Source organism: Chlorocebus sabaeus, chromosome 21 (assembly GCF_047675955.1).
Source record: "Chlorocebus sabaeus isolate Y175 chromosome 21, mChlSab1.0.hap1, whole genome shotgun sequence".
NCBI classification, from domain to species: Eukaryota; Metazoa; Chordata; class Mammalia; order Primates; family Cercopithecidae; genus Chlorocebus; species Chlorocebus sabaeus.
This window is the reverse complement of record NC_132924.1, coordinates 76,784,673-76,808,081: the sequence shown is the minus strand read 5'-3', so window position 1 is coordinate 76,808,081 and position 23,409 is coordinate 76,784,673. Positions and strand designations below refer to the sequence as shown.

Below are 23,409 nucleotides of genomic sequence, written 5' to 3'. Positions count from 1 at the left end.
CTCCTCTGAATTTATTTTATGATGAGTACTTCACTCTGCTTTGATAGATACACTGACCATTTCTGCACATTCACTTTCTAACTTAAATATTTCACCTTTTCTAACTTAAATATTCCTTGAGGGCTAAGGAACCTACAAGCGTCCGTTTCTGTATGTAGGACACAATTTGGCTCACACCTAGAACTAAAAAAAAAATGTAACTAAATTGAATTCCTAGGTTACTTTAGGGATTTTGTACTGTTCCACCTTGGTGCTGAATACTATCCTCATTCTTGACTTCTGAAGCAAGGGAGTATGCTAAATGAAATCCATGGGCATTGTTAGAATTTAGTCTGAGCCTGCAGTTTCCAGTTTCTTGTCAATTAACCAGGGACTCATCTGTCAAAGAGAAGATCTTTAGGATCTTTAGAATGTTTATTATATATATCATAATGTGCTTATGTTCACTGTAGAGAAAGCAAAGCCTAAGACGCTGCCCCAATCTTTGAGAAGTTTATTATCAAATGGAGGGGAGGGGGTGGGGGGAGAGTCCACGTGGGAGAAGAAAACAAGTATGGCAGTAAACATTGCTGATTAACAGACGCAGACTACAGAGGAGAATGACAGTATGATTTGTTGGAAAGTCCAGGAAAGAGGGAGGGCTGGAGGGAGGACTTCATTATTTGGGAAAGAGATTGACAAGAGCAGGTATGGTACCATCAGAGGGTCAGGCGTCACAGTGTAGGTTAGGGAAATGGCACCCTGTAGGAAGAACAAGACGCAGGAGCCCTGCAAAGAAGTGGGGACCAAGGTCAGAGCCAGACAACAATGATACTAATGCTGTCTCCAGATTGCCATGAGTGGAGGAGAGGAGATACTTAACACTTGCTGCCAGGGTGGGGATTAGTCCTCCTAGAAAATGGGCCAGGCATGAGCATCCGGGCATAGTTTACATGGGCCCTGGGGAAAGGAGGACGGCCTGGCAGGGAACCTGGCAAAGCCAGACACTTTTCTCTTCCTTGTGTTTCATGCAACATGGCAAGAGTTCTCTACTGTGGGCCTGGGAGAAAACTTGCAGGGCTTGGGCACTTGGAAGTGGTTGGAACGTGGCTTGGCATTCCATAAACTGGGAGAGAATGGATCCCTCTCTCCATTATGGTAGGAGTACCAGTGATAATGAAGAAATATACATATTTTGGAAGTGAGGGAAGAGGGATAGGACTGGAAGGGAGAAAAGCACAAGCAGGGAGGAGGACAGCTGTTCATTTTATATCCTGTGGTCATTGTCCATCTGCCATGAACTGGAAGAAGTCCCCTAATGAGATTTGGGAAATTCAACCAGGAAAGTGACTAAGGGACAAAATATTAAGTACAATAAATCACGCACTGTCACATTTAGCCAGAAAGAAAGGTTTGTAAGTCTGATAGTCAAAACAGAGACTATTACTAGTAGCCTCATTTTAAACATAAATATAAAACAGAAAGTGGAAGACAGTTGCTTTTCAAACCTGATACTTTTTCTATATTTTATGAAAAAAAGACTTTCAAGTATAAAGGAAGCATGTTTTTAGTTCAAGTATAGAATATTTTTGAAGATTTTTATTGATTTTATTCTTCTACTTTGATCTCTCTTAATCCTTATTATCAGTTTTTAGATGCTTAGAATGAAAATTTTGCTTGCATATAATGTTCCCTCATACAACATTGTCCTTGAAATATGTTTTCTCACTTAATAAATGCTTAAATCCCCCATGGGTATTTTTGGTGGGCAAAACAGAGGTATAGACATAAACTCTAGACTTCCCTATCCAAATTCCCTAGCCCAAATTAATTGATAATTTGGGCTGACCAAAAACTTTGGACATTCATTTCTTTAAATTTATAATTTCTATTCATAAAATAATTATCTTAATTTTGATGATCATAATTTACCAAAATTAAATGTGTTTGCTCTGTCAAGAACAGTTCTTGACAGATCCAAGAGTAATTAGAGGATTTCTGTTCATGCAGAATGGAACTATTCTTAATTAAAGTAATATCTGTGGGCTTCTTTCAGTCACAATTGTCATCCCTGTCATTTGGGAATGAGAAGCCCCAGGACACTTCCCGCCTGGGCTGCCACAAAGCATTATACGATACAGTAACCATTTTTTCCTGCCCTGCTTCTTACCCATGAATCAAACTGCTGCCCTTTTGGCTAAGGCCCCTGGACTTCAACAAAGCGTGAGTTGCCTCTATGTGCAAGCATAGGCAAGGCAAATCGAGCCTGTATTTCATGAGAGCCAGAAGCTGCTCTGCATGGTGGGATGTGCACACACTGTCAGACATGGGGGACAGCAGCTGAGTGCATACCAACCAGGCAGATCATTGACTCAACCGCATTCCCTGTGTAGCCATTTCTCATGCATTTATTTTACCTGTGATCAGAGAATTGGTAAAATAACACACTTAGAACCAAATTCTCATCTTCCCAGTAGATTTTCCCTCCTGCCTTGAACTCTGTTTTCCAAAGTACCCTGTGGATATATGATGTACAGTAAGGTAATAAGAGTAATAAAAACAATTTGCTTTGAATATTATCGAGCAAAAAACTAGCTGCTAGAAAATAAACACATATTTTTATAAAATTTAAAAATTATTGGAACAAATTTATATAGATAGTCATATTATCAAACAAAATGCTCAGATATATAAAATGTTATATAGTGTAGGTTTTTGTACTAGAAGAAGAATAAAACAGAATGAAAACTAAATGAAAACTAAAATATATATATAATCTATATATTAAACCAGCCATCCTGGAAATTACAGCATTATGTGCTTAAAACTGGGAATCATATTTTAGATACTGTTCATGAGTTAGTACTCCTAGACTTGCCATGTCATCAAGATGTTGCTCTACTTAAGAGTAGAATATTTTGATACCATGGGCCAAGAGAGCTAATATTTTTAGGGATTTTCTGGCAGATGGTAAAGAAGGAAATTAAAATCTAAGTATGATATAATCATTTTTCTACAGTGCTATTCATAGAACTATCAAACTATTGATAATCTGGGTAATAATGGTCTTATTTGGGGCAGAGTTATTTGAAAAAGAATTGCAAAGTAGCAAAGAAGCTTTTATTGTGTTTCTTAATTTTGTGTGTGGGGGGGTAGAGTAAGTGTATTTTCTGCCTGGTGAATAATACCTCAAAATTCACCCTTAGCTTCAAAAAAAGGGGTAAATGCCAGAACTGCTTATATTGCTCACATTTTTCACATTTCAATGTAGAATGAGGCAAGTCTGTTTCTTGAATGCCCTAGCCTACAGTAACATGTAATATTCCCTAAGAGTAACAGTTTCTAGCTGTGTAAAAGCTCCCTAAAGTTTGCCCATTCATCTCTTTCTCTTTCCACTCACTGCAACCTCCAGTTAATGGTCCCGTTCTCCTTTTATCTATCTAGAAAAGATGAAAGGATGTGCTGATCCTGCTAAGAGTTGTTCTAGTTTGTGGCAGGAGTTCTGAGTAGCCAGATTGCATCCATTCTATAACTTTATGGTCTTTCTATATCAAATGCTGTTGTTTACATGCAGCTCCTAGAGCTATGCTTGTCTCTGAGGTCTGAGTTTTGAGGAATGGCAGTGGCAGCACTCGCGCTGCAGGAATCCTCAACAGAGTTCTGTCCAGACACTCCTCAAGCCTTCAGTATTTATGGGTCCCACTGTGCTATCTAGAGGCATGATTTCTGGCAGTGATTTTCCCCATCTATAAATTTTGTGAGATCAGTTCTCTCCTTCTGTGGCTCTGTGCTGCATTTGAAAAGGCAGCTCATTTTTAAGGCAGAGCTTTGGGGAAAGAGGCTGCTCCCAGCAGCCACTACCAATCCCCAAGGTAACAGTAGTTCTTCTATTGCATTCTACTGTGATTTACTTTGAAAAGTCCTGGGATTGGTGGGGAATGATATAACCAAATTTAAAAAAACTACCCAAAACTAACCAGGCCTTGAGAGACTAAACACCAATTGATTGGTCCTTCTATAAAAGTAAAACAAAATAGATGTAATTCTTGAAGATACAGGCTCACAATCCCTAATCTGTAATTTCATATTACAAAAAATATGGAAATATCACAAGCCAGTTTTTTAAAAATGTATGTGATGGCAAAGTTTGACATGACCTGAATTCATTTGGCAGCAAGACCTGTGTTGAAAGGATTTAAAGCTATTTATGATCATTATTTCTGTTACTTACGTGAATTATCATGCATTTCACTGTAGAAGTATTAATGTGTTGGAATATAGAGTGCTGCTCTAGGCATGGCATATGCACCATATTGCCTTTTTGAAATCTATAAGTTAATTAAGTTATTTGAATTATAGAATTCATTTAACTTCAAGGGATTATGGACCTATATGGCTATTATTCCAAGGAAGGAAGTAACTCTTTAATTTTCATTAGGAGTTACTAATACTTGTATTTTCAAGTGGCTTTGATTTTATATCAAATCAAGCTATTCTTTATATTGTTTGTTATTATGTCAACTACTGAAGAGGGATGGAAAGAGAAAACAAAGTTTATTTGTGAATTTTGGAAATTTCCTGGCTCTTTATATATTACGTGTATATTATAGTAAATAGGCTACTGCACAATGAGCAGAATTTTTATGTACTTAATATGGATTGCATTTGATTAGTACATAATTGCTGCAGGTTCATGTGCTTGTGTATTCTTGAGATTATAAACTCTAAAAGCTCTTTAGGATTCTCCAGGCCGGCATAGCACAGAAACATTCCGGTTAGCAAGACTTGGAAGTTACAGGTTCTCTCCGGTTTCTGAGTCCCTGAGGTTTAATGAGGTTTATGAGGGTCAATGTAGGTTTCATTTTGACAACACAGTCAAAAATGAATGGCAGGTCAGGTGTGGTGGCTCACACCTGTAATCCCAGCACTTTGAGAGGCCAAGGCAGGTGGATCATTTGAGCCCAGGAGTTTGAGACCAGCCTGGGCAACATGGTGAAACCCTGTCTCTACAAAAAATGCAAAAAAATTAGCCAGGTATGCTGGCGGGTGCCTGTAATCCCAGCTACTTCAGAGGCTGATGCGAGAGGATGCCTTGAACGCCGGAAGTTGAGCCTGCAGTGAGCTGTGATCACACCACTGCACTCCAGCCTGGGCGACAGACAAGACCCTGCCTTTAAAAAAATGGCATTTTTGTGTGTGTAAACATTGCTTAAAAGTCATTTCATCAATCCTGATCTAGTTGTACTGTGATTCACTTCCATATAGAAATATTTTAATTGAGTCAAACCTGCCTTAAGAGAAGAAAAGAATTTCAAAAATTTCAAATTCTTATTCTGTCTTTATTCTTGTCCTGTCATTAAATACATTTGATTGTGCCATGCTAAGCAAAGTGGAAAATGAACTTTGTAGTCTGGATTGCCTTGCTTTGGGACCCGTGATTTAAGACAGTTTTGAAATGTAGGAATGTAGCGCAGTACAAGCTCTGTACAGAGTGGGTCTGAGTTGTGTAGGTCCACCTTTGAAGCTTAAACAACTTGAGTGAGGGTCTCTCTCTAAGGAAAAAAATACAAAATTACACATTCCAAATTAGGTACAAATGTGAAAATTTATTTAGAATGCAAAAAGAAGTAAAAACAAATTACAAATTGTTCAAAATTGACTGTACCACAAACATCACAAAATCAAGAAATATAACATTTTTGTTAACTGCCTGTTAACTGCCTGAAATGTTCTATAGTACTTTTTTCCTTATATCTTTTTTTTTTTTTTTTTTTTTTTAAAAAGACGGAGTCTCGCTCTGTTGCCAGGCTGGGGTACAGTGGCGCACTCTCGGCTCACTGCATCTGCCTCCCGGGTTTGAGCGATTCTCCTGCCTCAGCCTCCTGAGTAACTGGGACTACAGGTGCGGGCCACCATGCCTGGCTAATTTTTGTATTTTTAGTTGAGACGGCGTTTCACCATGTTGGCCAGGATGGTCTTGATTTCTTGACCTCATGATCCACCAGCCTCAGCCTCCCAAAGTGCTGGGATTACAGGTGTGAGCCGCCACGCCCAGCCGGCCGTGTACTCTTAAATCGCCTTTTCCTATGACAACAATTTTGTAATATTTTCTGGAAATAATAGAAAGGGTATTCTGCCTCTAGCTTGTTAGATCAGAGTTGATGCTTAATATTTGCCTTTGCAACTCCTTACTGATCATGTCATTTAGATTTTTAAAATCGTTATAGAATTGGAAAACCTCTCTCTTATTTATATTTCAGGACATTTCAACTTCCCTTGTGCAGCGACTAATCTTAGCTGCTCTCTGAATTGACGTCACTCGTTAAATAGTGTATCATCATTATCCTTGAGTCATGATGCTGGATGCATCAGCACAGTGGCCATAGGAGTTCCTGGAACCTGTTTTTATATTGAGAATGACATGACTAGACTACAAAATGGAAAGTAAACCACATAACTATATCACACTAACCCAAGATAAATATATTTCCACGATCTTAACCAACTGCAAGTGTTATAAAACATGGCCATCAGACTATATTGCTAGATATATTGCAGGACCTTAGATAGTGCTAACCAAAGTGAGGGCCATGAAGCCAAAGCTTCGTCAGCTTCGTGGTAAATCCTCTTCTGTCTATGACAAACATGTTGGAATTGAACATTACACTTAGATTTGTTGCACTGGTAATATACGTTCACATTCTGACATTCGTCTTATTGACATTTCCTTCCTCCTTTCTTACCCTCACTGCAAGTTAGTTGCCTCAACTTTCCCTTTCAAATTCTGATTACATCTTATCTTCCCTTTATTCCATGTTCTATTGCTTTTGCCTTGTCATGTAGGGACCATAGAGATTTCTATATACTGCTATAGCTACTGTTTTGATTCTCAATAAGAAATAATCATTAATGCAAAATAATATTTTTTATTTAATGTAGATATTTTAAGCCATGAATTTTTTTATATATTTGGAATATTCTACAGCATATGCACATCACTTTATGACTTATATATACTGACAACTTTTTTTTTTTTTTTTTTACAGTTTTAGTAAGTTTTCTTTTTTTTAAATTATACCTTGTGTTCTAGGGTACATGCGCACAACATGCAGGTTTGTTACATATGTATACATGTGCCATGTTGGTGTGCTGCACCCATTAACTCGTCATTTACATTAGGTATATCTCCTAATGCTATCCCTCCCCCCTCCCTCCACCCCACAACAGGCCCCAGTGTGTGATGTTCCCCTTTCTGTGTCCAAGTGTTCTCATTGTTCAACTCTCACCTATGAGTGAGAACATGCAGTGTTTGGTTTTCTGTTCTTGCGATAGTTTGCTGAGAATGATGGTTTCGAGCTGCATCCATGTCCCTGCAAAGGACATGAACTCATCCTTTTTTATGGCTATATAGTATACAGATAGTATACACGTAGTGTATATGTGCCACATTTTCTTAATCCAGTCTGGCAAACAACTTTTACTGTTGGTATAAATGGGCAGAGGGAAAAGAGCACTGATTTGGGAGTCAAGCCATATAGTCCTTTCTCTGCCAGTTGAACTCCCCACATAACCATGGGTAGTGGTAGAGGCTGCCTGGGCCCCTCACAAGTAAGCACGTTCATCTTTGTGATCTCTTAAATGTCTTACCACTGTGGTCCTAAGTCCTAGAACTGGGTAACAACAATGAACCATGAGTGAAGCAGGAATTTAGTTTGGCTGAAAACATGGTTATTGTTTTCTGTTTCAATTAAGGCAGCCCTTACAGAAATACTAAAGCAGTCACCATATCTTTAACCAATTGTAGTTAATTTATACTTGTAGCTTATTTTATCGCCAGGGAAAGATACTAAACAGAGGAACAGAAATGTAGCATTGGCAGAACCATGTGATGTTGTTACCCACATAATACTTGGTGCCAGCCTGAGATGCTGCCCTTCTGGCTCTTCCAAGAAGAGCATCAGTGTTTGTAATAGTGGACAGGGGCTGTAAATCACCTCATCTCCCTATCCTGCTGAAAATAGGTACTACAGAAAAGTTATTCATAATAATAGTATTATTGTATTTCCAAAAGACACTCTTCCTGGAGTTTAACTGACGAGTCTCGGAAGAGCTTTATTGCCTTCATTCATTCAAGTGTTCATTGAGCTCCTCTTCTCTGTGAAGCAGCTCTCAAGGCACTTAGAATTTGTTAAACAAAATCTTTGCTCTGGAGGGGCCAACATTCTGGTGAGAGGAGGCAACCATCAAATAAATGAACATGTCAGGGAGTAATAAATACAATGAAAAAATTAAATCAGAGGTCAGTGAGTGATGGGGTTAGCATTTTATTACAGGTGGCCAGGGTAAGGCATCTGAGGGACGTAACCATTAAACAGAGGCCCAAATCATGTAAGAGAACTAACCGAGCAGAAGGACTAGCCAGCATCAAGAGTCATACCCACTGGTGTTTGGGTGGCCACAGCAGCCCTTATGGAAATGTCAGTTCTAAATGATGTTTTACTTCTTAAGTAAGAAGGGCTGTTTAGAGGGTCTGTTTTTCCTACCTTTTTTTTCTGAATGACAGCTGAGGTCAAAAGAAATGAGTCTGCTATACTACAAGGCTACAGTAACCAAAACAGCATGGTACTGGTACCAAAACAGAGATATAGACCAATGGAACAGAACAGAGTCCTCAGAAATAATACCACACATCTACAGCCATCTGATCTTTGACAAACCTGAGAGAAACAAGAAATGGGGAAAGGATTCCCTATTTAATAAATGGTGCTGGGAAAATTGGCTAGCCATAAGTAGAAAGCTGAAACTGGATCCTTTCCTTACTCCTTATACGAAAATTAATTCAAGATGGATTAGAGACTTAAATGTTAGACCTAATACCATAAAAATCCTAGAGGAAAACCTAGGTAGTACCATTCAGGACATAGGCATGGGCAAAGACTTCATGTCTAAAACACCAAAAGCAACAGCAGCAAAAGCCAAAATTGACAAATGGGATCTCATTAAACTAAAGAGCTTCTGCACAGCAAAAGAAACTACCATCAGAGTGAACAGGCAACCTACAGAATGGGAGAAAATTTTTGCAATCTACTCATCTGACAAAGGGCTAATATCCAGAACCTACAAAGAACTCAAACAAATTTACAAGAAAAAAACAAACAACCCCATCAAAAAGTGGGCAAAGGATATGAACAGACATTTCTCAAAAGAAGATAATCATACAGCCAACAGACACATGAAAAAATGCTCATCATCACTGGCCATCAGAGAAATGCAAATCAAAACCACAATGAGATACCATCTCACACCAGTTAGAATGGCGATCATTCAAAAGTCAGGAAACAACAGGTGCTGGAGAGGATGTGGAGAAATAGGAACACTTTTACACTGTTGGTGGGAGTGTAAACTAGTTCAACCATTATGGAAAACAGTATGGCGATTCCTCAAGGATCTAGAACTAGATGTACCATATGACCCAGCCATCCCATTACTGGGTATATACCCAAAGGATTATAAATTATGCTGCTATAAAGACACATGCACACGTATGTTTATTGCAGCACTATTCACAATAGCAAAGACTTGGAATCAACCCAAATGTCCATCAGTGACAGATTGGATTAAGAAAATGTGGCACATATACACCATGGAATACTATGCAGCCATAAAAAAGGATGAGTTTGTGTCCTTTGTAGGGACATGGATGCAGCTGGAAACCATCATTCTCAGCAAACTATCACAAGAACAGAAAACCAAACACCGCATGTTCTCACTCATAGGCGGGAACTGAACAATGAGATCACTTGGACTCGGGAAGGGGAACATCACACACCGGGGCCTATCATGGGGAGGGGGGAGGGGGGAGGGATTGCACTGGGAGTTATACCTGATGTAAATGACGAGTTGATGGGTGCAGCACACCAACATGGCACAAGTATACATATGTAGCAAACCTGCACGTTGTGCACATGTACCCTACAACTTGAAGTTTAATAATAATAAATAAATTAAAAAAAAAAAAAAAAGAAATGAGTCTGAATCACAAGACAGCAACTAGGCTTTTGAGTTCACATATACTTCTAACATAAGAGATACTTTTAATAGTTGGTCACCTCATTGATGAATTGATTGATTAATTCATCATCTTGGCCTGGCTTCCTATGACAAAAGTGGGAAGTTACTTGTCTAATTTTTCTAAATGATACCAGGGACAGTAGTATTTTAAATAGAACCAGAGTAAAAGTAGATACCTATTTCAGTTGTAATTTTAGATTAGGTAAAGTAGTTCCTAGATCAGACCAAGTTTACGATAAAATATTTGTTAGAATTATACTGATGAATCTCTCCAACATTAAAAGGTAGCAACTGTTTAGAAATATCTGTCATTCTTTATATTCCTTCTTTTTTAAATAACAAGTACTGGGTACTGTTTTACACTGGTAAATATTATTTCTTTATGGTAAAATTGTAACTTTAGAAATCGTTTTTTGTTTGTTTTGCTTATCTGAGAGGTCAAATTTTTGTAAAAAAGAAATAGATTTGCAGTCGGGTGTGGTGGCTCATGCCTGTAATCCCAACACTTTGGAAGGCTGAGGCAGGCGGATCACAAGGTCAAGAGATCGAGACCGTCCTGGCCAACCTGGTGAAACCCTGTCTCTACTAAAAATACAAAAATCAGCTGAACGTTGTAGCACCCGCCTGTAGTCCTAGCTTCTTGGGAGTCTGAGGCAGGAGAATAGCTTGAACCCGTGAAGCGGAAATTGCAGTGAGCCAAGATCACGCCATTGCACTCCAGCCTGATGACAGAGTAAGACTCCGTCTCAAAAAAATAAAAGAAATAGATTTGCAAGCCATCACGGAATGTGTTATTTAGGAAGCAAATATGAATTACATGCATATCTTAAATTTATGATTGCAATATTATGTCAGGTTAACACTTTTCACATAATTGAGTTGGAAAATGTTGGGATATTACTTTTCTTGGAATGCAACGTTTTTAGCTCTTTATAGTGCCTTTATTTGCTTTTTTTTAAGCAAATACGTAATAAAGAAATTCTTTAGAAGGTTAATTTATGTGTATTTCTTTTGAGCGCCCAGTTAGGAGGTTCTCACGTTGATCTGGGTGAAAGATGATATAAGGAGGTGGTGGTGAAGGGAAAAAACGGGTATAAATTTAATAAATATGTAGGGCTGGGTATGGTGGCTCACACTTGTAGTCCCAACTACTTGGAAGGCTGGAGTGAGAGAATATCTTGAGCCCAGGAATTTGAAGCTACACGAACTCTGATCCCACCACTGCACTCTAGCCTGTGCAACATAGTGAGACCCCTGTCCACAAACAGATGAGCAAAAGGAGGGTCTACAGGTTTGGGTGACAGGCTATGAGGGCAGGGAAAGGAGAGGAATGGTCAAGGAATGTGCAGAGAAGTGATGCCCAAGTACACATGGTATTTCTTCTTGGTTCAGTTTTTCTGTAATCTTCTCCCATGGTAAAACCTGAGAGAGTTGAGATGATGACTAGCAGCGGGGTTAAAGGTTCAGTCTTTTTAGTTTTTCTCTCTTTATCAAAAACAAGACCATGATGGCCTTAAGTCATGAGCCTGAGTAGAAGCAGCAGCACATAAACCCATCCTAATACATTCATGTACCCTGTGAAAATGTAGCACTATTGCAAAAAAAAAAAAAAAAAAGAGATAAGAAGAAGAAAGAGTGTTTTGTACACCAGGAGGAGTATAGTGAAGTAGTTGAAAGCATGGATTTATATCCATTCCATTCTGAATCTCATTTGTTAGTAGGTGTCCTTGGGTGAAATTTTTAACCTCTTTACCTTAGTTTCCTTACTTGTAAAGTAGAAATGTCGTAGCAGGGCCTATCTGTTCATAACCCCTATAATTGTTCTCTTGAGTTGCTGGAAATTTTTTTGGATGGGTACTATTAAAATTCTAACTAATCAGATTTTCTGGTTTCTTTGGATGCTTGAAACTGCACAATTAAATTTTTAACTCCACTCTAGCAATTGTATAGACCTTATGAAGTGTATCTCTTTTCCTAATCTGTCTTACTAGCCTACTCTCAGAGCAGCTCCCTTTTTTTTTTTCAACAAGTAAAAGGAGATTCTTCTCTTTCCCTACTAGTATATTTTCCAATGATGCTAACAAATAGATGGGCTACTCAGTTAGGTCTCAGTTTTCATATTGTTATTGAATTTATAGCATGTCCAGTAAAGAGTAGGGGAATAGCCCAAAGTAAAAGAAACTAGAGAGGCAAAGTGTACTGTAAGTTCTTTAGTAAGTAGTAGTTGAATTTAATATTTAGTCCATGAACAAATATGATCAGGCATTACCTCCTTTTTCTGGGATAAATGAATTTAAAAAATAAAATTTAAAAATATTCAATCATAGCTAAACTTTATTAAATAGCATGCACCAGTAACTATTTTCTAGGTACTTTTCTTGTGTTAACCTTAATTTTTACAACAGTTCTGTGAAGCAGTTGCTGTCATTTTTCACATTTTACAAGTGCAGAAGTTAGGACACAGAAAGAGTAAGTGACTTGCCCAAGGCCACACAGCTTAAGACGTGTCAAAGGTCACACATCTTAGAAGCGTCAAAGCTCAGATTGCAACCCTGGCAGCCTGTCTCCTCTATCCATTCTCCTAACCCTACACATACTGCCTCTCTGGAAGATATGTTATATCAGAGGCAATTTTACTCTAAAAAGTGGAGTACAAAATTATATAGAATTGTTAGTAGTGCTAATAAGCATTGAATTCATTATCATGTAGGCTTCTCTCAAATAAGAAAAATTAAGTATGATCTGTTAAAGGCTAGGTGATACATTATAAGATACACTACCATCAGATTTTTCTCGTTACTTCATCATATTACAAATTAGAGAACCATTTTTCTATAAGGTTACAATTTTATTATATTTCTTCCTAAACACCAAAGTGTTTTAGGTTTTTTTGTTTGTTTGTTTGTATTTGGGGTGGTGTCATTCGAAATGAAGAGACACACAGAATATTTGGTTACTGGAAAATCAGTACTTCTGATTTTGACTTACTAAGATTAATATGCCCATTTAAGAGGTAAGAATGAAGTATGTGAGGTGATGGATATGTTAATTGGCTGATCTAATCATTCTGGAATGTATACATATAACAGCACACTGTACCCCATAAATCTGTGCAATTATTATAAATTAAAAATTAAATTAATAAAAAATATTTGAGAGTAAGAGGAAAAGGGCCACAAAGGAGACCCAGAAGCAATGGCCAGTGAAGCAGGAGAAAAATCAAGAAGGTGGTGGAAGTGAAGAGAAGAGAACATCCTAGAAATATCGGATCAGCCTTGACAAATCCTGCTGCAAAGTCACATAACCTGAATTTGGGAAAGCAATCTGGTGATTTGGCAGCATGAACTCCCCAGTGACCTGGAGACTAGCCAAGAGTGGTATCAATGGAGTATTTGAGAGTAGAAGCCTGGATGGAGTGGGGAAAAGAAAATAGATTGTGAGAAAGTGGAGGCAATCACTGGACAGCCAACCCCTTGGAGAAGTTTTGCCTGAAAAGGGAGCAAAAGTAGGAAGGGAAGGAGCAAAAGGTGGGGACATGACATCGAGAAAGTTTTTTTTTTGTTTTGTTTTGTTTTGTTTTGTTTTAGCTAGGAGATGAGTTGTATATTGTTAGATGTTTGTAAGATAATAGACATTATCCAGGAAATTCATTGGGAGAAATTGATGATGCAGGAGGAAGAGTGGAGGACTCTTAAGAAGCAAGGCAAGGTGGGATCTAAATAGACCACATGAGGAAGTTAAACTTTGATTATAGCAGAAATATTTCATCCACCATAAGAGGAGGATGGCAGAAAACACTGGTAGGATGGTACGTGTGGATTTGTGGGTGAAAAGATGAGGTCATTATAATCTGTGTTCCTATTTTTTGTAATTACATGTTTTACATTGTTAACCTAATAAGAATGAACTTACACATAGGATTTTATACTAAAATGCTAGAAAATTTTTAAAAGCCAGAATTTTTATATTTAACTTGATCATACAAAGGAAGTTATTAAAATGACAAATTCATAGGCACAATTGATAACAATTTGCCTTATATATTATGGGGTTGAGTAAACAATATGATAGTGTGACAGTTGCTATGACTGTAGGTTTATCTTTATCATTCACCAATTTGTTTGTCAATTTAAAATCAAGAATTGATAACCAAGACCACTGGAACCATTTACCTTTCACAAAAAAAATCCTTTCTTCTCCCAAACTGGGGGCATAGAAGTATTCTGTGTGCATCAGTGTGTGAGGGCCAGATTTCTCAGACTGTGTGGGGACCTCAGTAAATTCATGATGTTTGCTAATTTTATTTATGACTACCAAACCTTAGAAACCCTTAGTCACTTTTACCCTTGTTGTGGGTAAAAATGAAGTATATGGGCTTTGCTCATTTGCCTGAAAGTACAAAAGAAAGTGCTTGCATTTGTAGACCAGTTTAAGTTCATCAGTGCCTCTCAGACCACACCTTAATAGCCATGATTCTCCATTACCTTTCCTCCTTAAATTCTTAAAAAATTGCTGCCTCAGAGTGAGGGATTACATTGGAAGTGACCTGAAGGAGGAAAACGAACAGGCAAGTAAGATGATATTTTGCATTTGACATTTGAAATTGTCCTTCCTTTCTGGTTTTAAATTTCAACTTTGGCAATAAATATCTCTGATTTAAGAGAGGAAATAAAGAAGTGCCTGTTACAGGTGCTGCCTGCTTAGCATTGCCTCCTCACTCCCTAAGAAGATACCTTGAGGGGTGTCACAGTGTCTGGGCACAGGGAGCCAGGAGTGACAATAAGCACCTGGGTACATGACAAAGGGATGAGCAATGACTAACTCTTTCCTCCTCTCACCCCAGACAGAGTCAAGCAGCCATTTCAATCTGGGCAAGAACAAAACATATTCTGCTGACCAAAGTCTATGGGGCCAGTGGGATTGCAATTTGGAGGGTTTGTGTGAAGAAAAAACTTACCCAGTTATACATACAGCAACACCGGGCGGGAGTAGGGAATCATTTGTCATTGGCGTGGTATGTTTGGAAGGGTAATCTGGTGGGAGTGGCCTCTGAGTGAGGCAGATTTCCAAAGCTGAGGGCTCTCTTGGGAAGTGCTCCTTCCAGCTGGTACCTTCCACCTCAGTTCCTTTGGCATGGGCAGTGCCTCTCCACTGGCTGACCACTCATCTCCTGAGACCCAGTCATGGTCTTACAGTTGTCCACCCCTCTGTTGGAATCTCCTTGCCTTTTTGGTCATCTTTTTGTATATGAATGCTTCAAGATAACCCTGGGCTAGTTCTGTTTCTCAGGGTACACATTTGATCTGTAGGAACTGTGCACCTTTACCCCACTGGGGATAGAAGCGCAGCTTTTCCCTCAAAGGACTGAGGAATTGTTATAAGCACAGAGGTAACACGATTCCGCTGACTTGCGGAAAGAGCGCTGGCAACACTAGCTGGGTGAGAACCGGTGAGGCTGGGACAGGGAGACTATCCACTATCACTATTGCAGAGATCTGGCAAGAGCCAGTGAGAATCCCTTGACATGGCAAGGAAGAGATGCATTCAACAAAAACTAATGTTTTAGATATAAGAAAACGTTACTGAGTGGCTGAGGAAAAGTGAGTCATCTGCTGGGTGCCTTTTTATTTTCTAGATGCATAAAAAAGTTAACCTCATGACACTGAGATGGTAGCATAAGAAAATAGACAAGAGAAGTCATATTTGTCATCAAGGCTGTATTTTGACACATTTTTCTTTTTGTGTGTATCAGCTTTCCTTCTCTTTCTTAATTTATAAACAATTCACAAGAAATTGCATTCTGTAAGGAACATTTTTGGTTATTTGTTGAATGCTTTCCTTTTGCAGAGACTTGCCCTATACATTTGCTTTTAAGTAGTTATGGTGTGTAAGACATAAAGGAAGCACACGAGTAACATTTAAATTCTTGAGGCTAATTTGAACTTTCCTTCAAAATCACAGATTCTCTGCTAGACCTCATTCTTGTTTGTATTGAAGTTTGTCCTACATAATCCTTCCTGTCACCATTTCCAGTCGCACAGTTTGATATTTATTTTAAGCACCTGCTCATGAAAAGTAGAATTTTAGCAACAATTAAAGTAGCATAAGGCGGGTTTCCATTTGAGATCAGGGTTGCTCGGTAGCTTTCCTTTGAATATCCTTTTCTTTCATGCTTTTTCACTTATGTTTTGGCTGTGAGAATAAATCTAGGAAAACTGCTGTTTGGCCTTTCAGTACACTGCCAGTTCTGGCAATTACCAACTAACTGGTTTTGTACTAAACGCCACTGAGATAAAATAAATGAGTCTGATTAAAGCTTGGAACCCCTGAGCACTACAAATGTAAAATTTTCAACAGATGCCATTTGCTGAAACTGAGGCTCCTCTAGCAGATGGGTGAAAGTTAAACATAAATCGCACTATTTTTTTTTCTTTTGGTTCAGTCGTTTTAAAGATAGTATAAAAATTTGTGCTACATCCGTTACAATACTCTTCTGGCAAGTGTTTCAGGGCTGTTTTGGGCATTCTGAGAGCTTTGAAATTGGAGTCATGCTATGCTTTATTATATGAATTCATTTGACATGTGGAAACAGATTCTTATCAGCTTAAAAATTTTCTTTGGCGCTAGTGTTTCCACTATTGAAAATAATAATGATAAATAATCACCAAATATTCAAAGGGACACAATCTGTATTTGAAATCTGTAATGCTGGGCTGTGGGAGAGTAATACCAGTCACATCTGTAATAGGACTTATTCATTTAGTATCTGAGTTTTCTTTACAGTGTTTTAGTTTCTCATGTACTGTCTCATCATTTAGATAATACACACACAGAAAAAGAATGGTGTTTTTATTCTTCAGTGGGATGACTTATGTACCATTTAATGTAATCACTCCTAATTGATATTAACTTGCAAGAACCATGATGACCTTATTAGCCATCCCATAATACTTATTTCTTGGCATAGCACTAAGTATTTACAATTTAATTTAGTAGTTCATGTATCTCTAAAGAAATTTGCAATTTTTATTTATTTTACCATTTTTTATGGTTCCTAAGATTATTTATCAAATGATAGTTACCAGAACAGATCACAGGAAATTTCAGCATCGTTAGAAGAATGGGGAAGTTACCAGACAAATATCTAATAGTTTAAAGGTTATCTAAATATTTATCAGAAAAGATAATATGTATTTGCATCATTTTTTAACCTTGAAATTTATTGTTATTGCTATTTACAGGGTCAGGTTCATGTCGCTTTAGTTATTCAGACCCCAGCATCATCGTGTTATATGCCAAGAATAACTCTGCGGACTGGATTCAGCTAGAGAAAATTAGGTTTGTTGTAATTTAAAGTATTTTCTTAAATTCTGACATAGATGGAATTCTACTCTCCTATATGCCTTTAATCCACCACCAACTTTTTCTTTAGGGTGAAAAGGACTCTGGTTGTTAATTATGTTGAATTCTATGGATGCACATATTATGACCCACCCTGTTCAGAGAAGATATTATTAAAAGTGTCATTTTCCATTCAGAACTTCCTCCTGTCAGCAGTACTTATAACAAATTATTTTTGGTAAAAGTAAATTTGCAATCATAGCTTTTATGATAACATTCTCCACAAAATAATATCACCACCCATTGCTCTAGGTGGCCTAACTCCGGCCTGCCTTATAGTCTGGAAGTACATCAGATGACTACTTAAATCCCTTCCAGTCTGTGATGATATTGAGTTAATAGCCACAGGGCCTTTTACATCTAATCTCCAGTTCTGTCACATCCTTTCTAACTTCCCTGAGGCCAATTCTAAAATTCTATTGTCATAATTGTGATGCGACTTGTAATTACATATTACATTTTCTTTATTAAAAAATATCCGTCAAAAAAAAAAAAATCCGTCAATAAGAAAATAAGGTAGGATGCTTGAGGATGAAGAAATTCATTCATGTTAAAAAGATTTGGCTAGATTAGCAAAACTCAAATTATGTTTGCCATTACTGAAGAGTTTAAACAATGAAATAAAATTCTAAATGGATACTTAATTTTAAGTATAAGATATTTAAAGGAAAAAAATAGCTTAAACTTTTATAAAGTGATTATTATGATTGGGTTAGCTCTTAAGTTAGCATAACTTAAGTGGGATATTTTCTTATCAGTTTTGTGACAGCTTTCTTTTTTTCTACTAGCTATTTTCTTTATTATAGTTCCATATTAAAATAACTATTATTTAGGGTAGTAGAATAAATATTAGGCTGTCAATATAATACTAAGCCAGTTTGTCTAAAGTTTCTTTGGTAGTGGTGTTTAAAAATAATAATAATAAAAACTTCACAAATCTTTAGTCTAACCAAAAACTGAGAAAAGTGTTTCTAACTCATGGATTTTAATAGATTGTCTCTCTCTGTGTCAGGACAAAATATAATGTATGGGCACCTGATACAAGCTGAGCGCTGACATACTGTGACAATTTTATAACAGAACATTTTGCTATTCTTTGTAATTTCTATTAGTTATGAAAATGCATTCATATTAAATATTTCTAAAAATGGCTTTAAACAAAGAAGCATAAATATTGAAATTTTTACCTATATTTCCATTTTTTTCTCTTTCTAGTATGCTATATAACATAGTTTAAGTAAATTATGGTACATATTTCTTGCTGGAAAACAGCTACAAGTTTTTGATATGATGAACAATGAAACTACATATTTAATTAGAACATATAAAGATTGTGTTCAGCGGAACCCATCTATTTTTCACTAAATGGTACTTTAAGTTTTAGGCCATGTACCAAACCAATGCAAATTTCCCTTACCATTGGAGGTTAGAGGGAAAGTGCTCCCAATCACTACCTAAATATATTCTCTTCATCAATTTCAATTCTTTGGGAAGCTAAAAGCATAGTCATCATGAAATATTTTAAAAGAAAAGGGAATTGATTACCCCCAAAGGTAAGGTACACCATCTATAACCTATGGTGACAATTTTACGGATATATATGTGCTTCACTGGTGAGTGAGAAATATGGCTCTTCTCTAGTCCTTTCAAAACTGATTTATGACAAGCCCAGGGTACCGCTAGTTTGCATTTTAGTACCACTTTTAATCTTAGCAAAGGCAATCATTTTTACTACAGCATGTTTCTACTTTGGTGGAAGAAAATGTTTAATAAAAATATTTTATTATATAGCAGAAGGATCTAGATTCTAGTAGAGGTAATATAGAAAATCATGTTATATCATGTTTTTAAGGATGATCTATATGAAATGGTGAGATATTATAAGTGAGAGCATTTGATTATGGCAAATCTCACATTTGATACAGACTAAACATGAAAACATATCTGGTTAGTAGAAATAAAAATAATTTAGATTGATTATTAAACATATTGCACACAGTGGTTTCTAATAGGTGAATAATTTCAAAGTAAGAATCAACATTAAGATCACAGCTTTGCCAGGCACGGTGGCTCACGCTTGCAGTCCCAACACTTTGGGAGGCTGAGGCAGAAGGGATCACTTGAGCCCAGGAGTTTGAGACCAGCCTGGGCAACATAGCAAGACCTATTTTGACAAAAATAAAAAAAATTAGCTGGGTCTGGTGATGGATGCCTGTAGTGCTAGCTACTCAAGGAGAGAGGATCACTTGAGCCAGGAGTTCAAGGTTACAGTGATCTGTGATAGCACCACTGCTCTCCAGCCTGTACAACAGACCAAGACCCTGTTTCCAAAAAAAAAAAAAGAATCACCCTTTTATAATTTTTCTCCTTATTATTGAGTAACCTGTTTTAGATTGTATGTTTGCCATGTGCAAAAAATTGTGCTGGATATACTTTGTGATTTGTAATTTTTTTACATAAGCCATAACAGTATGTGCCATTTTCTCTTTAATTTTTCCCTTACTGACTTACTTGAACATACTTAATGCCTGACTTGTGTTCCATGTAAACCTTTTGTAGGTATTTAATACTTGAACTGTCGTCATTCAATATGAAAATCTTAATAGCAAATATTAAAAGATTTAAGGGCTACGAGATTGTGGGTATTTTATCGGTAATAAATATAACATTCTTGAGATCATGAAACTACAACCTTAAGAAACAAAATTCATCTCTAAGAAAGAAAAAGTCAACATTGCTGAACTTCCCATCTCTCTCTATGTTCCAGAGCCCCTTCCAATGTCAGCACAATCATCCATATCCTCTACCTTCCTGAGGACGCCAAAGGGGAGAATGTCCAGTTTCAGTGGAAGCAGGAAAATCTTCGTGTAGGTGAAGTGTATGAAGCCTGCTGGGCCTTAGATAATATCCTGATCATCAATTCAGCTCACAGACAAGTCATTTTAGAAGATAGTCTCGACCCAGTGGACACAGGCAACTGGCTTTTCTTCCCAGGAGCTACAGTTAAGGTTAGAGCTCTTTTTGTTTTGGGGGTTGTTTTAATCCTTCATCTCCTTTCTAAAAGTGAAGCTCAATAAACCAAATTGTATAAAGATAACTATTTTACCAAAACCACTATTAAAGGAATAGATAATATACTTATTTATCTTACCGTACCTTTTAAGGATGGAGTCATTGGTGTAAAACATTCACTTATTCATTCATTTAACAAGTATTTTTGAGAACCCACTGTGCCATGTACTGGGCTGAACCCAGAGAATATAACCACAAAAAGTTAGATGTGTCTCTTCCTATTGTGTGGATGTCAGTTTAGTTGGGGGGAGTTAAATATGTCAACATGCAAATACGAAACAGCCTAATGGTTATGATTTGCTGGGAAAGTTCAGAGTATTGAGAAAGTACAATATAACCAATGCAGACTTGGGGGTTACAAAGGCGGGGTAGGAGAATAGGGACTCCAAGTAGAGACTAAATAGTACTTTGGAGTTGGCCAGGTAGGAGGAATCGTGTGTCTAGATTTATAAATCAGATACATTAAGGCTGGGTTGTGGGCTGAGTGTGTCCCTCCACCTCCCCAGGATTCATACATTGAAATCCTAACTCCAATACAATGGTATTAGAGGTGGGACCTTGGGAGGTAATTAAGTGACAAGGGTACAGACACTCCAGAGAGCACATTGAGAACCAGAAAGTAGCCCTTACTGAACACCAAATCTTCCAGTGCTTTGGTCTTGGACTTCCCAGCCTCCAGAACTATAAGAAATATTTGTTGTTTAAGCCACCCGGTCATAGTACTCTGTTATAGCAGCCCAAACTAAGGCTGGAAGGTGAGAGCACAAAGTAAAAGTCTTAGGCAAAATTCAGAATAGTTGTCTAATACATTTTAAGTTGAGACTTGTGATAGAAAAGTCTGAAGACATGGCCAGTGACAAGACCTGGAAGATCTTGCAAGAGTCTGTAGAGTTTGAATTTTTATCTTGAAGGTGATAGAGAGCCACTGAAGTGCTTTAAACAGGAGCCAATCATACTTGTTTTTGAAATATCCCTTTGAGGATAGAAGACTGAACGGAAGGAAGAAAGAGCACATCCAGACAAACCAAACAGGAGGCTTATTATAGTAGTTCAATGGGAGATCATATTGGCCAGAATTGGGAGTGAGAGGATGGAAAAATGTGGCTATTTCAGTTTTTAGGACAGGGAACAGAAAAGGTTGGGGACGTATTGAGAAGACAAAAGAATGTTAGATGTCAGGGACAAGGTGTAGGCAACTGGGTGGACAGGTGCCATTCATTGAAAAGGAAACATAGTGAGGAAGCAGTTTTGCTAGAAGTTGGTGAGTTCTTTTGGACATATCAATTTTGATTATCTTGAGGGAAAGCAAGAAGAATGATTTGATGGGAGGGTAGATGTTTGGGTGAGAAACTCAGAGAAAGATCCAAATTTGGCAATCATTAGGCTTATGAATGGGAATTGAAATCATGGGCTTGCCTGCCCGGAGAGTGCACGAAATTGCACTTGGGTGATAAAAAATGCCATGAGACCCTCAACAGTATCCTCTCAAGTTTCTAACATATGAAAATAAAATACAAACACAGCTTGAAGAATTTTTTAAAATGTGTCTCACAGCTACAGAACATCCCGAGCTAGAAAGGGGTGAGGATCACAAGAAAAGTAGCAAGTAGAATAGAAAGATCGAGAATGCTCACCTCCTTTTAATAATAGAGTTGAGCACCAGAAAAACTATTACAAATTATTTGGTGAACCCTCAACACAGGAATTCTCCTGATGCAAATGACTTCTTGCTTAACAAGTCAAACCCTAGTCATGTTGCTTTGATTTGAAAGTATACTAATTGATGTTAGGAACAGGCATTATCTTTGCTCGATACAAGCAGTAAACCTTATGGAAATGTGTTCTGACAGAATCTGAAGTCATGGCTCCTTAAAGAGCCATGGATTTCTTTTGCATGAGTCTAGGAAAAAACATTTGCCAGAATAGCCTATGTCATATCCCACTACCACTTGATTAAAAGAGGAATTTCTGCTGTCATTGTTCAATGTTGGCAAGCAGATGCATAAACCCAGGAGACCTCAGGGCCTGGGATTCACATTTTGCCATGAAGATCATTTATCATTTCGTCTGAGTACCCTTTATGGCATAAATGTACTTTCTGTTTCATGTTACAAGCCATTACACTAATCTAATTAGCTATTCGGTTTCTCATTGCATGTATTTGGTACCACCCATGATAAAAATGCATGAAGTATGGTTTTGCTTCGGTAGTAATTTTAATTATATTACAACTTTATGTGGAATATGCTTTGCTTTGTGGTCCCTCATCCTACTCATAAGCTTTCCAATCACACGTTTGAGACTTGCCAAGTGACCTATGTCTATTAAGGAAAAAAAATCATTGTAGTAATGATTTATAACATTATCTTTGACTTGGCCATTGGGTAGAAATTTTTCTCTGATGTTTCTTTTTAAAACTTCAAATAAATGCATTAATAAAATCTAAGAATTTGTCATTTTAATTCATTTACATGACTGCCCTTTTGTTTTTTGGTTTCACCATCTGAGAATGAAAGAATTGCTTTTGCCAAGTGATTTAGAATTCTAGAAATAAAATTGTTTCTTTAGACCATATGCAACTTCTTTGTCAAATATTGTTTCTTTACTTGACGGCCTCTGAGGTAAAAGCTAAATACAGCAAATTAGAAAGCATATCTCAATGTTCCTATTGGTCACAAGGTGTTTTTCAAGCATTGCTTTATTTTGGACTTTTAGTTTTTAGAGTTGTATTATTTGTTCAACCTACTCATTAAAAGTTTCCAAGATGGCCAGGCACAGAGGCTCATGCTTGTAATCCCAGCATTTTGGGAGGCCAAAGTGGAAAGATCACTGGAGGCCAGAAGTTTAAGACTTGCCTGGACAACATAGAGAGACCCTGTCTCTACA

General features: G+C 37.4%; 1 protein-coding gene across 2 annotated transcripts in view; it reads left to right on the top strand.

Moving 5' to 3' along the window:
- Positions 1–23,409, top strand: part of RELN (reelin) — a 516,825-nt gene that overhangs the window by 254,044 nt on the left and 239,372 nt on the right. For both annotated transcript variants that reach the window (XM_073009223.1, XM_007982474.3), the window contains exons 9-10: positions 17,292–17,388; positions 20,219–20,459. In XM_073009223.1, the coding sequence (XP_072865324.1) occupies positions 17,292–17,388; positions 20,219–20,459 (338 nt within the window). The remainder of the gene's footprint in view (positions 1–17,291; positions 17,389–20,218; positions 20,460–23,409) is intronic.